We start from the raw sequence: 15,833 nt of genomic DNA on the forward strand, positions 1-15,833 counted from the left end.
GATCTTTTCCTCACAGTGCCCACAGAGCCACCAAAAGAACACCACTAGTTTCACCGGCACTCATTAATCAGCCGCTGTCGCTGACCGGCTCCAAAAAAAAAGTGAATTTTAAGCAGATCCTTTAATGTACACTCAGATCAAGTCATCAATCACAGCCTAATACAAGGTTGTTGGATAGGGGACGTGCCTAATGGCGAGATCTAACTGTGTCCATTACCTGAAAAGGTTTTATTATTTTGCTATCTCAGTTTCAAGCATGATGGATGAACGAGGTGGGCAGTCATTTGCCGGACCTGACTACAGCTGGCGTCTCTGTCTTTGATCTGAGCCGGGGCCCAGGACATTGTCAAAGATCTTAAGCTCCTTTGATGGATGAGGGAACTTTTCCTGCTTTGTTTCTGGGCCGAATAATGACTTTCCATGTCCGTCCTCTTGTCTAGAAACAAGGCTGGAGGTCAAAAGAGAAACGCTGCTTGGCAACATAATAAATGGGTGAGAAGATAGACTGTGAAAGCACAGAGATTTCTGGCTGCTGCTATGCACCAGAAGGCACTAACAATACATTGCATAATTCTTGGTCTTCTTGTCGACTTCAAATAAAACTTAGAAAGTAGCTTACAATAAAAGTTGTAAAGCAGATGTAGTTAAAGCAGTATGGAGTTGTTTAGCATGAAAGTTTTAATTATGATCCTGTACATAAAATTGCCTCAGGAAAACAGTGATTTTTGGTTGTTCATTCCACCAGGTGGTGATGTTGTTCTTAAAGTGTCAGGAAAGGTTACAATACACTTTCCATATGATTTAGGAGAGAGAAAATCTCTTATTTAATCCCTTTTTGCTCACTGAATTGTTAATTATTTGTAAGTAATCAGTGTGAAGGGGTAACAACCTTATGTTGATGTGAATACAGTGTGCATCCTTCCGTGTTGTGTCTCTGGTTGCTCTTGGCTACATAAACAAAATCCATCTCTTAGTCAGTGCGCTGCTGATGTCACCGATGCCAAAGCGTCTTACAGGAATGTCACAGAAATGGATGAATCACGATGGCCAAGGGGCTTAAGGTTGCAAAGGGTCTGAAAATCTCTAGCAAATTTCCAGGGGAAAATTAAAATTGGAATTTTTGCACAATTTCAATATAAAAATTGTACCTTTACCTTTGGCGGTGAAATACCCATAAAAACCACTACTGGGTCATGTTTTGGTTTAAAGTACACCCATTTGATTCAGTCTTAATCATGCACTGCATTAAGGTTGCAACAGTATGAGATTTTTCAGGTGCCATAATAAGAAAATATCACAGTTTCACAGTATATGGTATTGCAATTATTATTAGCAGTTTCAAGGGCCAAATAAGGAAATATGTATTCAATACAATTTAAACTTTTTTTGTTTGCAAATTCTTATTTTGAAAATAAATAACACAGCATCACATCTCCTGCTTGAACAAAAGCAAGTATAAGGGGAAAAAGGGAGCAGGACCTTTAAAAACGGTAATTTCTCCTTAGAATTGGAATCAATTATTGCTGCATGTTTGTGGTGCAAGCTGACGAGTATAACAGGTGATCACGGAGAAAAGGAGATGGACACGCACAGGTATACTGTGAAACTGGTATACCGCTGCAACCCTACACCGCATTCAACAGATCATTATTACTTTAAATTACATTGTCAGCTCAAAATTTCAAAGTACCTTTCATTAGTTAACTTGTTTGCGAGCTAACTTACTACATGACACATTTCTCAATTCATGTATTTGACAAATTCATGTATTTATTTTCTGCTTATGATGTGGTAAATAGTTCATTTCTATATGAATATGACATCCCAAGAAGAAGCCCCCCGTATAGCAATTTTATATAATTATATCCAGTTAATTTCCATGAAAACTTTCCGCCTTGAATATTCCTGAAACCCTAATAGGGCTCATTCAATACAGATACAAACACATTCTTGATCTAATTCATGAAAAAAAAAATATATATATATATATAATATCGCTTAGATGTAGTTCAAATATAGCAGCGAGCTCTCACATGTTCTCCAGGTATATGATGCTGATAAAGTGATGATGCTGCAACCATGAACATCCTAATCTTCTCTGATCCATTTCATTTGATGTTTTTAAGGCACACATCAAAGGGTAAACTCTCCAGCCTATATGCAGCTTGCCAAAGATTAAAAGGGAAGCGCTTTTAAAAATATATATTTTTTAGATTTTGGTAATAACCTTAATAATTTGGCTTTAGAACTGCAGCCCATTAGAAAGATCTTTAATTAGGACATTTTGCATGGACCAGAGAGGTGAAATCCTTATTTTGTACGATTAATCAATTTTATTTATTTTTTTTTTAAACAGGCTGTGTAATGTGGAATATTTATGATATTCAGTACAAACTGTTCCCTACCTATGAAAAAAGATGATGTCTAATTTTATTGTAGAAATGTATGTAAGAAAGAATACAAGTTCAGATCTCTGTATTTCATGGCTGGTGTGAGCAGGGACAACAGGGACAGGCAGACTGATTCAGTTTAAGGATTTGTGGCCATATTAAGGTATATATGGGCTTACAGGCAGGCAGGTAGAGGAATTATGATGTAGGCAAAGGTCCTGGAAAGACGTCCACACCATAGACTGTATAAAGGTCCACACAGACAAATAAATCCAAAAGGGCAGACAGGAAATCTGAGAGATCAGAGTATCAAGTTCCAGGTTTTAGTCAACACATAACTGGTTACGGAAGACAGATTACAGAGGCTAGAAAGCTGAGGTGAAAACACATGTCAACGTTGATGAACTAGCAAGGTGTGAGTGCAATAGGTCTGTGTAAATTACTATCTGATGAGGAGAGAGGGAACAGGTGAGCAGGTGGGTGGAGTAGGTCAGGTGCCTGGGGCTGGAGGGAAAGGGGTTACTGTAGGGCAGGAGGGAGTTGCTGGGTGGGACAGGAGAAAAACTGGTGGACAGGAAGAGAACTGCAATGAATAAGACAAATCATGTTCTTTGCTCATGAACAGATCTGTGGTTTTGTTGGATTTCCACAACAATTTGTGTCGACATTCGTGGTCCTCAGAGGATTATTTCCAATCATTTTAGTTGCAACCGTGAAAAAAGAAAATGATTGACCAACAATTTGATCCTAACCAAACATCGAAACATCTGGTTTCCTGTGAAATGTGCTGTGAAATATTATATGTTGGTAACCCTGCCTGATGAAACCATCGGACCAGAATTGCTACTAAAACAGGCTTAATTTAATACAGATGCCTCTATGTGACCTACATAAACAAAGAAAATCATCAGCGAGAAGACTGGCTAGTTCTTTATTGTCATTCTTAATGCCTGTCCCCAGGCTGACTTTCTGCGTAATCAGAGGAAATTATTGATGTAACGCAGACCAGCAAAGCCTTTGTTTACATTTTCCTAGGCGGGATTTGGCACCAAGTTGTACGTTAGCCAGTTAAAAGGATGCAGGAGGAGATTTTTATGTTTGATGTTATGTTTTGTTGTTGTGGCTGCAGGATCAGCAAAGAGAAAAAGAAAAGATTGGAGAAAAAAAGCAAGAAAGGGACAGAGATAGAGTACAGACAAAAACAGGAGTCAACTGGTCATTCAACAGATGGAGAGATATCTGGGATTTAAAAGGTTTTAAAACTTATCCTGAATTGGCCCTCTTCTTTCTAGACAGATATGCCTGTTTTATTTAATGACTACATTGCAGTATGTGGTTTTACATTAACGTATGAATTTACATGGGCTTAAACAAAGTAATCTTGGTTCACCATTGTTATCTTACAATTATTTATCTTATATAGCCACAAAGAGATACTGTACCTCACCACTATTACATGCTGCAAAAAGATGTGCTTACATTTTTTTAAATATTATAAAATAAGTTGTGGTCCTAAAGTAGAGCAAGGTCAAATTTCAGTTTTTCATTGATTATGAAAGTGCAGATTGTCATCTTTTAAAAATGATTTATTGAAATTGAAATCTGATAATATCTGAAGATAGGTATGCTGGAAATGACAAAGTTGAGAAAATGGGTCTCCAAGTTTCTTCTTCTGACTGCCGGGTAATTAGTGGAGCAACTCCACCCCTAACCATGTGTTAGCTTGCCCCAAAAACAAATTTGCAGGGCTGACATGTTTATATTGCTAAATGTAAATTAAAATAAACTTTAGTGGTAAGTGTAAGCCCCTCAAAAATTAGCTTTAAAGCCAAATTAATTAAGTGTATTAAGTTTTTAAGGTAATAGACATAGTCATGGTCTACAATAGAATATTCATTGAATCCAGGGGCTAGCTAGTCCAAGGTAGTTGCATCTTTTGTCCACAGGGAGCGCCAGAATCAACACAATATTACAATGTCTTATTGTTGTTTTAATATATCCTTTTATTAAAGTTGAAAATAAATCGACTATTTTGATTAGTAACTTGCTGTTATTACCACACATAGAAAGGGGTTGTTATTAATACTAAGTTACAGGAGGGTGAGTGTTTCTGTACTTTAACACCATACATTTTAAATAAATTAAGCCACTCTTTTAAAATTGCCTGGATCTTGTATGCTATTGTATGCTTATATGCAAAATTACTTTATCCCCGAGGGGAAATTCAGTTAGTCTGGTAGACTATATCGTCTTATAGATAACTTTTTAGTAAATGAAAACTTGTTATTTTACAAAACTTCGTGTTTAACAGACATTTTCTATGACAAACAACCGCTGCTGCGTCATGCCCCTCGTTGTCGGTGCATGTGGCCTTTTACCTGCTGAGCTTGTTTTGTTTACCTCTTCGCTCCCGACACGTGGGAAAAGGAGGGGGAGGGAGGGAGGAGAGGAGGGCTGGAGGGAGGGGGGATTAGCGCAGCGTCGATGCCCAGTGTCCTTTTAAGACTACAACAAACACAAGACTTGATTGAGAGAAAAGCGTACCAGGCAGAACATCATTCGCACCTGCTAGTCCTCCTCGGCCAGTGTTAGCATCTCTCCGCGCGCTCTCTCTCTCTCCATCCAGACCCCGGCGATCAGCATGTCTCTGTCCGGCTCACAGACACCAGAGGACGGGCTCTACGGTGAGTGATGGTGGTACAGGGACCAGGCCGTTTGTTGTTCTGTTACATCATGACGTTTAATATTTATTTGCTTTACATCCATGACGTAGCCTACACGTTTTTTGTAACTAAACAGCTAACCGACATCATTATCAAAGCAGATCTGGGGTCTGTGTAACCAGATAATTTCCCTAATGCAAATATCAACAAACAATGTGGGTAAACAATGTAAGCAATAACCCCATGCATCCCCCCCGTGTGTCTCCAGATATGTGCAGATACTATCATTAGGGCAGACATGAAACTAAGTGCATGTGAGAATGACAGCAGGTGTGAGAGGACGCCACAGAGAGAAGAAGGCACTGCCAGTTTTATTGTTGTTGCCACTGGCACTGTTATTGTGTAAACGGATTCCCTGACTCACCTGTTTGTATCTCTATAAGCCAATTAAGATGTGGAGATTTCCTGACGCTTATAGCTCCACTGTGCTGCCTGCACATTGCTTGGCACATAGGATGCTGGGTAACAATGTTGTTGGGAGCAGGACATTAAGGGACCGTATCAAAAATAATCCTGATGCAGGACAGGTTATTATAATTTATAGCCTAGCTGGGTATATTTAAATGAGAGTTTAAAGGTATAGTAGTATTTTCTGAAAACATAATAATTGTTTTTTTTTTTTACATGATACACATACTGAGCAGGACATTTGAAAGCAGAAATATCAGCTTGTCAGTGCTCTCTGGTGAACAAACATTATGTAATAGTAATGCTGGTTCTACATTTCTAAATTAGTTTGCCATTTCTTTAAGACAATTACAGAAACACACTGCATTTTACACAATCAGCAATCACAATTTTACTGATATACACCTGATATACACACCCAAAACTGATTCATAATGCAAAAATTCAGGGTGTTTATTTTTAGAATGTCAATGTACACATGCTGTCCTGTGTGCAAATGGCAATAAATCCTGAATCTGCATTAAGGTAGTATCAGCTGATATATCCGGCTAATTTATTGGCCTTGCTGTGTGATCAAATTTTGCTTTGATTACCACGTTTGACTTGAAAAAAACGTAACCCCCAGTTTAACATGGCAGTGGGATGATATTTTTTATACAGCCTGAATTTCACATTATAGATGGAGTTAGCAGGCCAAATAAACAACAAATGTGCCAAATGTTTACTGAGAATTATAGTTGCTCTTTATTTTTTAACTAAGAGCTACTAAATCTTTTTTTTAGTTTTTATCACTGGACAAGTTTATATCCAAATGTAACACAGACTATCAGAAAATCTGCAAAATAAAATGCAAATTGATTAATTCACCATAGTGATACGATTATAAGTAGTTTTTTGCGCTTTAAGATTAATAGTTGGTGATGTTAATTCTCCAGTTCTGTGCCATTAAATCACTGTAGAAGTAGATTTCAACTTTTTTTCTCCTCAAATATCCAGTGTCAGGAATCCGAGGCAAGAGAAGACTAACTAATCTCACAAAATAAAGCAGCTACCCTCCTTCAGCAAGCATTTCGCTTCCTCGGACCGTAATCATTTCTGCACAGTCCCTAAACTGGAAGCAGACGTTTATTGCCGGGCAAATCAAAAATGAGCCTGTTGTGCTGCAGTTCATTGAGTCTTTTAGCATCCAGCTCTTGTCCACATTACATAAAGCTGATTTGGCAGAAGCACAGATGAATGTGTACAGGATTGCACCACAGAAACTGATTCAGTGCTGCAGAATGGCGACAGATAAGTCAGGCAACAAGGCAGTTGTTATGTCATAACTCCCCTCTGTACAAAAAAATAACTAGGGCAATGGCACAGTTTCTCTGCTCTCGCCTCCCCCCTCCCCTCCCTCCAGCTCTGCCCCCCCTCTGCTGCTGTTTGTGTGATTACAGAGTGTCAAAAACGCGGGTAAAATGAGGATTAAGAGAGATCAGATGAGAGGGAAGGACACGTTGGTAGGCAGATGAGGTGTTGATATTTTGTAAATGCTGCCTATGTCACAGGGTGATACAGACAGCATGACAAGAGAGAAACAAGGGGGAGGAAGGGAGAGGGTGAATGGCTAATCTGTAACAGAAATAAGATCTTACGTAAGCAAGCATGCTGTCAGCCTGAGTTAGCCCTGCCCTACTGTTTGGCTGTGAGTGTGTGCACGCCATACACACCAGCGTGCATGTGTGTGTGCATGTGTAAATCTCTTCCTGCTCATGTACCCAATGAACCAGTGTATCCATTCATTCACAGGCTGTTTGTGTCTTCATAACTCATTGAGAGAGAGAGAGAGAGAGAGAGAAAGGCCTTCATCCTTTGTCTATGTGTGTTTGTGTGTTTTTGTACATGTGTGTAACACAACACTGTCCACCCGGATGTCCAATCTGCCGTCACCGTCTCACAGGTCATCCGATGTCACCTCAGGACATCTGTGGTGCTAATGATAACTCACACCATATGCCAGCGCACAGCAACACACACCTGGGCACTCCACACTACAATAACATTTGAGAAGGAACCACCTGGCTAATATGGTTGAAATAATAATACTGCATTATTAGAATGGTTCAGATAAAAAATACTCATTATATATGGGAAATATGGTTCCCTACATGCAACATTATGAGTTTCAGAATAGGATTGGTGGGTTGAAACACCCAAAAATGTAATAATTTCCAGAATATTTAATAAAAATGTGTAATAAACATGATAAATGTAATAAAAACCCAATAATGTGATAACTTGATCAATGTCAGAAAGATTAACCCATAGGAGTGCAGTAAGTGAAGAAGTCTCTACTTTTAAATAGACTTAAGTATTAAGGTCAACTTTGATTTGAAATTCTTTTTGAATGCAGAAATTTCACTAAAATCAGGTAAGTCAAAGAAAATACTTCCTAAGAGAAGAATCACTGTGGTTGAAAACGAACATTTGAGTCAACAGTTTTGTGTACCGTTAGCCATCTTCTGCAGCTTTTGTCATCTTCTGATGGCGTCTAATCTGAAATCAACTCTTTTCTAAAAGACGATCCTTGCAAAATGAACAATCAGCATGAGTATGGGCAGCTTTGTTTCCCACTGATAGAGATTTTAGTTGAATGTATATTTGCCTGATAACCACGCACCACTGGGCATCTGTTGTAAATTTTAAATTCTACATAAAGCCTAAAGTTTACATTTCATGAACATGAAATCAGCCTCAAAATGTTTTTCGGAAACTAACAGTATTATTAATTTTGTATACTTTTTTTCTGAGAAAAGAGGGTTCTTTTAACATTAACGATGGAAAAAAAAATACAATACATTTTCAGGAAATTATTACATTATAGGTTCTACATGGGTAAAATGGAGACAACAAAAGCTACGATGGTCAGTAATTTAAAGAAAAGTATTCAAATGAGTCAAACAAAAGCGTCACTAAATAAAATAAGTAGAGTCGCAGGGGCGCTCAGTACAAGCTGATACTGGGCGATATCCGCTTGCTGTGAGGTGAAATTGCAAACCACTTCACCGATATGCAGGGTCACACCACCGTGCTGCCCACTTTGATTCATTCATAAGAATATCCTTCATGTTCTGTGACTGAAATCCGACAAAACTCTTTACGCATATGGAACAAAAACAAAGATTTTCATTACAAGTACTCAGCAGTCAGTAGCCTAGTCAGAATCATGGATACAGACAGCTGTATAAAAATACAATATATTGAGCTACACAATTCAGCTGTTTTTTATTTAATTATTGCCCAGCATTTATGTGCGGTCATATTTTATTCAGTGACAGATCTATTCTCAGCGGAGCATGTAGTTAAACAAAATGTGACTCAATGTTATCACTAAATAAAGGCTTTGTTGTCTTACCTCATCATCACTTCTTTCTGGCTCATCACAGTCAAACATATGTGCAGGAGGCCCCAGCATTGTCTGCCTCCTTGCTGGCTGCCTGAGCATCATTACAAACTCTGCTGCTCGTATTGTTTCCTCATCAGGCTCCTGGGTCGAGCTGGAGGAGCTGATCGCAGCCGTGAGCCGCAGGGAGAGTCTGACAGGGCCGCAGGACAGCATCTCCTCCGCCCTGCAGGGGGAGCTGGAGAGGATCCTTCTGGAGGCACAGCTGGAGTGTGAGAGGAGTAGAGACAGGTAATGGTGCTTTTTGTTTGTGTGGATTTTTTTGTTTTTGTTTTGTTTGGGGGTTTGAGCTGCACAGCGAGGTGTTGGAATAATTTGCACAGTAATGAGTTTCACTCTGTGCTCAGTGGAACTTTGCTTGTTTTTCTCAATAATTGTTTACTTTCTTTGTGTTTGTTTGTTCTAACAGAAGTGTAGAATTAGTAAATTGCAGTCTGTCCATGTCTGGATACTAAACCCACATTGTAAATATATGTTTGTTGCCCACAGTCCTACACAGGTGGGGACTCCAAAGTCCACTGGTTCCCCAAGATCCAATAGTGAGCAGGACAGTGACTGTGTCACTATACAGGTAAATTAATCCCCCTTTTTGTAATCTTCAATGCAAAACAGATAAATCAGCTAAAAAAGACAACATGCGAAAGGACCATACTGTTGGATTATTTTTAAAGCCCACTAACTATAAAACAGTTACAGCATACTTTCAGTACATTTTATTTTATGTAATAAGAGACCATTTACCAAAGCACAGATTTGGTTTTTGTTTTCATCAGGATCACATTTCTGGGTGTTGTTGTTGTTTTAATACTCATTTTGTCCACAAGAGGCCGGAGTGCACCATTACGTTATTTTCTAACTTTTACCTTTTTTCATTTTTTTCAAGGTGAGATTTAATTTCAATAAATTAAGCATGAAGTAATAAAAAACAACATCTCTTTTGAGAACATGGGGTAGCAGTGAACTTCAGCCTCCAAAATGAGTATTACAACGACAAACGCTGAGACTCAAAAAGGGAAAAAAAGAAAGTTATAGAACTTACAAATATAATCCTGACAACACCTTTTATATCTGTTCTTAAGTCATAGACCTCAACATTTTAGATCAGACATAGAATATGGATCACCAGATTTTGTTTTCCTTACTTGCCTCTTAGAGTTTTTGTCAATTCCCCTCAAAGATTAACAAGACATATGTTCAAAGTCAAGCTGCAAGTGAATAAGTTACTGATATTCACGTGCACGTAAATGTCACTCTCTCTGTTTGGATTTTGTCCTCCGGGTCTGCTCTGCTCCCTCATCTTTTTAACACAGTTGCAAACCATCTGATCCTCTCTGTATGTTGCAGGAGGAGGCTGAGCGGCGAGTGGACACTGACTGGGTGTGGGACTGGTCCAGTAGGCCTGAAAATATGCCCCCAAAGTAAGACCAGCTCTAGAAAAGTCATTGATTTTCTTTTATATTTACTTATGTTTGCTATATTTTTTTAATACAACTGATAACTGTAGGTACTTGCATAGATGTATAGGTGTTAGACGGTTTTAAAGAAATAGTACATTCTTGCTGGGAGTTAGAGAGAAGATCAATACCACTCTCATGTCTGTGCGATAAGACTGGAGCTGGAGGCTATTAGCATAGCTTAGCATAAAGAGTGGAAGCAGAGGAAAACAGCTAACCTAGCTCTCTCTAAAGTTCAAACTCTGCCTACCAGCACCTCTAAAGCATAGTACTGCAAGTTTGTTTAATCCGAACACAAACAGAAACATAAAAACAACAATTTTTGTGGTTTCATGAGGAGCTTCAAGCTGTAACAAGTTCTTGGTGCAGTGGGTCTTGTCATCACCGTGTCTCTTCAGTTTAATTTTGACAGCATGTTCCAATGCTGTCTCTTAAATTTTGTTTATGGATAATGCCTTTGAGTGTTGCGTTGCACATGAATCACATTCATTTTTTATTTATACTGCCACACTTGACATTTAATCTTCTGCAATACAATAAGTCTGTCTGACAGGTAGTAGCTCTTAATGGTCTCTCAGTACTTCGCTACTTTTCTTGCACTCTCAGTCTTCTCTCTTGTGTTCTCATTATCTCTTGCTTATTTTATTTTTTTCTTTTCTATCCTCTCTTTCCCTGCACCTTTCATCACTCGTTTTCTCTGCAGAGAGTTTGTGTTTCAGCACCCGAAGCAGCAGGGCTCCCTCAGCGTGAGGAAGACAGAGGTGATGAAGAGAGGAATCTTTTCCTCCGACGTCCTCCTCATCCTTGTTCCCTCTCTGCTGGCTTCACACCTGCTCACACTTGGAGTTGGGTAAGAGACACACAAACACACATACTTAATATCTGTAGTAGTGGTCTTCATAGGTCCAAAAATATATGTCTGAACCCAAAAAGACCCAAAATGTATTATCCAAACCCGTATACTACTTGAAAGCTGGGACCCATGCAGAACTGAAAAATGTCTGACCAAAGCAGACGCGATTTCACAGCTAATTGCTCTGATCAAGTTAGTATTAATTTACAAAATAAAAAGTTTGGGTCTAAACAAATATAATAAGAGCCTTTTCCTCTGTGCCTGGCTGTAAAGCATAAATCCATCCTGGTAAAACACATTCAAGTTTTTTTCTATTTTGCTGATTGAAACAGCATAGCTAATCCACTCATTATTTCAGCTTAAAAGTAAACTTGCTGTCATGGTGACTGCCTACAAATGCGACTTAATAAGAATCAGCTTTGTAGTTTTGTTGCATCCAGATAACCTTGAACGGCCCTTTTGAACTTTAATAACAATTAATTGTTCCACGGCTGCTAACATTTGCATTGTTCATTTATCATCTATGCTCATGGCCAGGTCTTCTCTTATCCACAAGTATTACACATGTTAAACAGACTCAGGACCCGTAGTGTCCTGATTGATCATATAAACCATGGATCCACACTCGTAAAGGTCCTAGGTAGGGTTGTCACAATAGTAGAATTTCAAACTTGATAACGATACCCAGGAAAATACTCTAAACCTTTTTCGATGCCACAGGGAAAAATGACAAAAAAAATTAAAAAGGCATAACTTTTTTTTTTATAAAATTAGACAATACAAACAATTACATCAATGACAATACAGTACATAAAAGACAGTAACATAATTGTAAGGTATGACAAAAATATATAAAAGGTAGTTCAAAAACCAAAAAAAAAAAAAGGGGTGCTGTTGTGTATGTGAAGTTATGTGTCAACTAGAGGAGGTGAAGATGGCACTACATCAGGTTTTGGGTTCTTGGGTTCGGTTGGGCCTGTGAAGACGTCTAATCCAAAACTGGAAAGGCCAGCTGAAGCTAGCTACAGTTGCAAAGCTATGACTGGACAATTACTGTTTGGGGGAGGGGTTTAGCAAATAATCAATTCCTGTTTTCTCTTTTTAGGATCTACATAGGAAAGCGATTGGCCGCTTCTACAACTAGCACGCTGTGACGACAGCTGTAGCCCAGTGCCCCCATTCGCTAACAGTCCGGCCAATAATGTCAGACTGTTACTGCACTAAATTGCCTCCTTCCTTCTTCGTCATGGGGCAACCTTAGGACCCTGCCCGTCTGTACCTCTGTCTCTCTGTTCATCTGTCTACCCAGCAGCACTCTGCCAGTCTGTCTCTCTGTCAGTCTGTGCTTGTCGTAAAAGCCCGGAGAGCGGATGGATGCCGACCAATGAGTCACACTGAGGTCACTTTTACTCTCCCGGAGAGTAACACTGATCTCAACCAGCTAAAGCATAATCAGAGAGGAGAGATTGCCCAGATACAAGAGAAAGGGGAGAATGAGAGTTTTATCCAGCTACAACAATAAATCCTTCTGATAGGAAGAGATGAAAACGGTTATTTGGGAACAGTGTGTTCAGACGAAATGAGAAAGATAAAATGTGGTAGCCTTTCACCCAACCTTTGAAGAAGCAAAATGTCTGTCATTTGTCAAAGGTAATGACCCTCTGTAACACTGAGCTGCTGAAAGTGGTGCTTGGTTTTTTTCCTGCTTCAATGGTGTATCTAATGTAGAGAGTTTTAGTTGGCTGAGTGAATGTAGGAGTGGCTCTGGTTGTGCTTTTTCTCCCGTAAACCAATTAAATATTTGACCTCCGACAAAGACAACTATGATCCCATTAAACTTCACTCCTCAAAACCTTTAATGTGCCTCTTGGGTCTTTTATTCCTCTCGTACAGCCTCATCCTGGCAGTGTTTCTGTACATATGTTCATCTTGTTTAATATATGTAGGAAAAGTAAAGCCAGCAAAGCAAGATGTGCTGACTTAAAGGTATAATGTGAAAATCTTCTGCATAAAAATGACCAGACCTATGGTATATATTTTGTAGTTTTATCAACTAATTGATTAGTTGATCAACAGATCTGTAAAACTGAGTTTCTCCACAAAGAATCCTGCAAAACACCACTTTAAATGTTGTGTTTACAAGAGTTGTGCTTTTCTCGGAAATAAATCATTCCACATGAAAAAAGCATTAAAAATGATTAATCGATTACTTGAGTAATAGAGGGGGCATCCCTAACATTTATGACACACTTTTTAGATCTTGATTTTATTTAACGATATATTTTAACCAAATAAAGGATTTTAGTCATTGACAATCTGGATCTTAAGTTATCAGAGAAACAAGCAGAGCAAATTTAAGCAGCAGCTCAGCTCGCAGTCTCTCCTGGACGACCTGTGTACCAAACAGCTTTAAAGAAACACTGATTTTTAACATGAAACTGCTTTATTCAGTGTTTTACCAGGTTTAATCACCATTTCCGTTTGTTTTGGAGAGAAGAAGACCTTCGTGGTTAATCCGGCTCTGACGACAAACCTCCTGAACGTCTGGATCTTAAATTATCAGAGATCAAGCTAAGTAAATGTTTGCGGTAGCTTGGCTCACAGCCCCTCTGGGAGATCCTGTTTTCAACAAACAGCATGAGAGAAACAATTTTTTTTTTTGTGTGAACTGCTTTATTCAATGTTTTTACAAGTTTTAATCACCATGTCCATTTGTTTTGGAGAGAAGGAGACCTCTGGATAATCAGCTCTGACTACAAACTTCCTAAACGTCCGGATCGCAAGTTATCAGAGGAACAAACGATAGCAGCAGCTCGGCCCCTCCGGAATCTCCTGTATCCGTTACAGCAGCAAACAAACACCAATTGTTCACGTGAAACAGCTTTATTCAATGTTTTTACGGTTTTTAATCACAGGATCCATTTGTTTTGGAATGAAGTGGAACTGTGAGGAAAATTCAAAAAAGCCTCCTGAATGATGAACACCAGGAACAGCTGACTACAATTGTGGCAATGGAGCAAAGAAATAACTCCCATGATCCCACACTTCTTCACAATATCACTAAACTCTTTCTTCTTGTTACTGTTTTGATTAAGAGACCCCTAGCGGCAGAAAAATTACATACTGTGTGTTTGAGCTTATGCCGGTACTTTATACAGTATGTATTTTTAATTTCTGTCTGGAAATTATTTGTAGGCAAAAAAACAACTCTAAAAAGGAAAGACTTAGACAACCCACTCTGTTGACAACCTGCAAATGAACCAGCATCTGTTTAAAATTTACTCTTTTTCCATATGAGGTAAATCACTGAAAATCACCCTGTTGATTTTTCCCAATAAGCTCTTTGATGTATTTTTTTAACAATTTTTTTTATATATATATACCTGATCTCCACCAGCGATGACTTCCTGACAGAGCTCTTGATGTTATGACATCACACCAGCCTGTCTCTTTCCATCTGCCTTTGTCATTCCTTACCTCACACAAGTCTTTTCTCTTTTTTTAACAAGCTGCTGCTTTGACCAGTCAAGGATTTTTACATTTTATTGCTTTCCCATAAACCATAAAGCTGTTTCCTCTTAACATCTCATGAAAATAGCTGGCCTGGGTTTAGGACGGATGGTCTGAGAAGAGGTTCTGTCACGCTGCCTCAAACGTAAACGTGCCCATTTGTTGTCCGGCCTGACCGAAAACCCAATGACTTTATCAGCCATTAGCAGGGTGTTTGATGTGAGGGGTCCTGCTGAGCTCGTTAAGCTACTTCTAGACATACCGAGCTGACGGTGCAACAACAAGCCTGCATTGGCAGAGCACAAAAGCACCTGGTTTCCATTCACAGACATAAACACCTAACCTCACCCACATTCACACGTGCAAAGTGTTCCTAGTTACTAGTACATGTTTTGGCATCACTTCTACACAACAAGAAATAACAGGAAGTACTTTGCCGGTAGGTGAAATGTTAACATGTGCTCAGGAAGTGTCCATTCATCATTCTTGACTACTGTGAATCCATTTATGCTTTGTAATGTTGCTTTGAAGTTTCGGTATATTGGTTAAATTTGAGTTCATAGCAGCATCACAACTTCTGTGTCATTTTTATAGTTTTTCATAAAAATAACATATTATAAAAAATGGAAGAAAACACGAACCAACTGTCCAGACTTTAATGAGAATTTATGTGATGGGGGAATTATGTGAACGTCATTATGACTCGTGATCCACCCGCCGGCTTATGCCACTTCACCGTTTCCTTAAATAGTAAGCTAAAAGTAGTGGATGAACAGTCGATTATAAATAGTTAAAGTAAAGTAAGTAATAAACGCTGACCAAGCCAGCCTAAATAGTGACAGTTTAGTTGTATGAAAAATTAACAATATCCACTTTTATTATACATTTGGAACACCCTTTACATCGAGAATTGATAAAGGTGTAAGTGAGTTAATCTGGCAGGGCTGTGGAGGTATGCCAAGCCAAAAAGATGAGAACCACTGCTTTAAACTATGAATTTTGGCCTATGGATTGGCCCGGATTCATCCCCCCCCAAACCGTTTATCCCCA

General features: G+C 38.9%; 1 protein-coding gene across 1 annotated transcript; it reads left to right on the forward strand.

The window, feature by feature from the left end:
* The first annotated feature begins 4,842 nt into the window (after positions 1-4,842).
* On the forward strand, positions 4,843-13,132 carry zgc:73226 (uncharacterized protein LOC402792 homolog). Its single transcript, XM_059358015.1, has 6 exons — positions 4,843-5,074; positions 9,047-9,197; positions 9,456-9,537; positions 10,311-10,384; positions 11,124-11,270; positions 12,379-13,132. The coding sequence occupies exons 1-6, from the start codon at positions 5,032-5,034 to the stop codon at positions 12,425-12,427; spliced, it is 546 nt and encodes a 181-aa protein (XP_059213998.1). The 5' UTR covers positions 4,843-5,031; the 3' UTR covers positions 12,428-13,132.
* The last annotated feature ends 2,701 nt before the right edge of the window (positions 13,133-15,833 follow it).

Source organism: Centropristis striata, chromosome 19, assembly GCF_030273125.1.
Source record: "Centropristis striata isolate RG_2023a ecotype Rhode Island chromosome 19, C.striata_1.0, whole genome shotgun sequence".
Classification (NCBI taxonomy): domain Eukaryota; kingdom Metazoa; phylum Chordata; class Actinopteri; order Perciformes; family Serranidae; genus Centropristis; species Centropristis striata.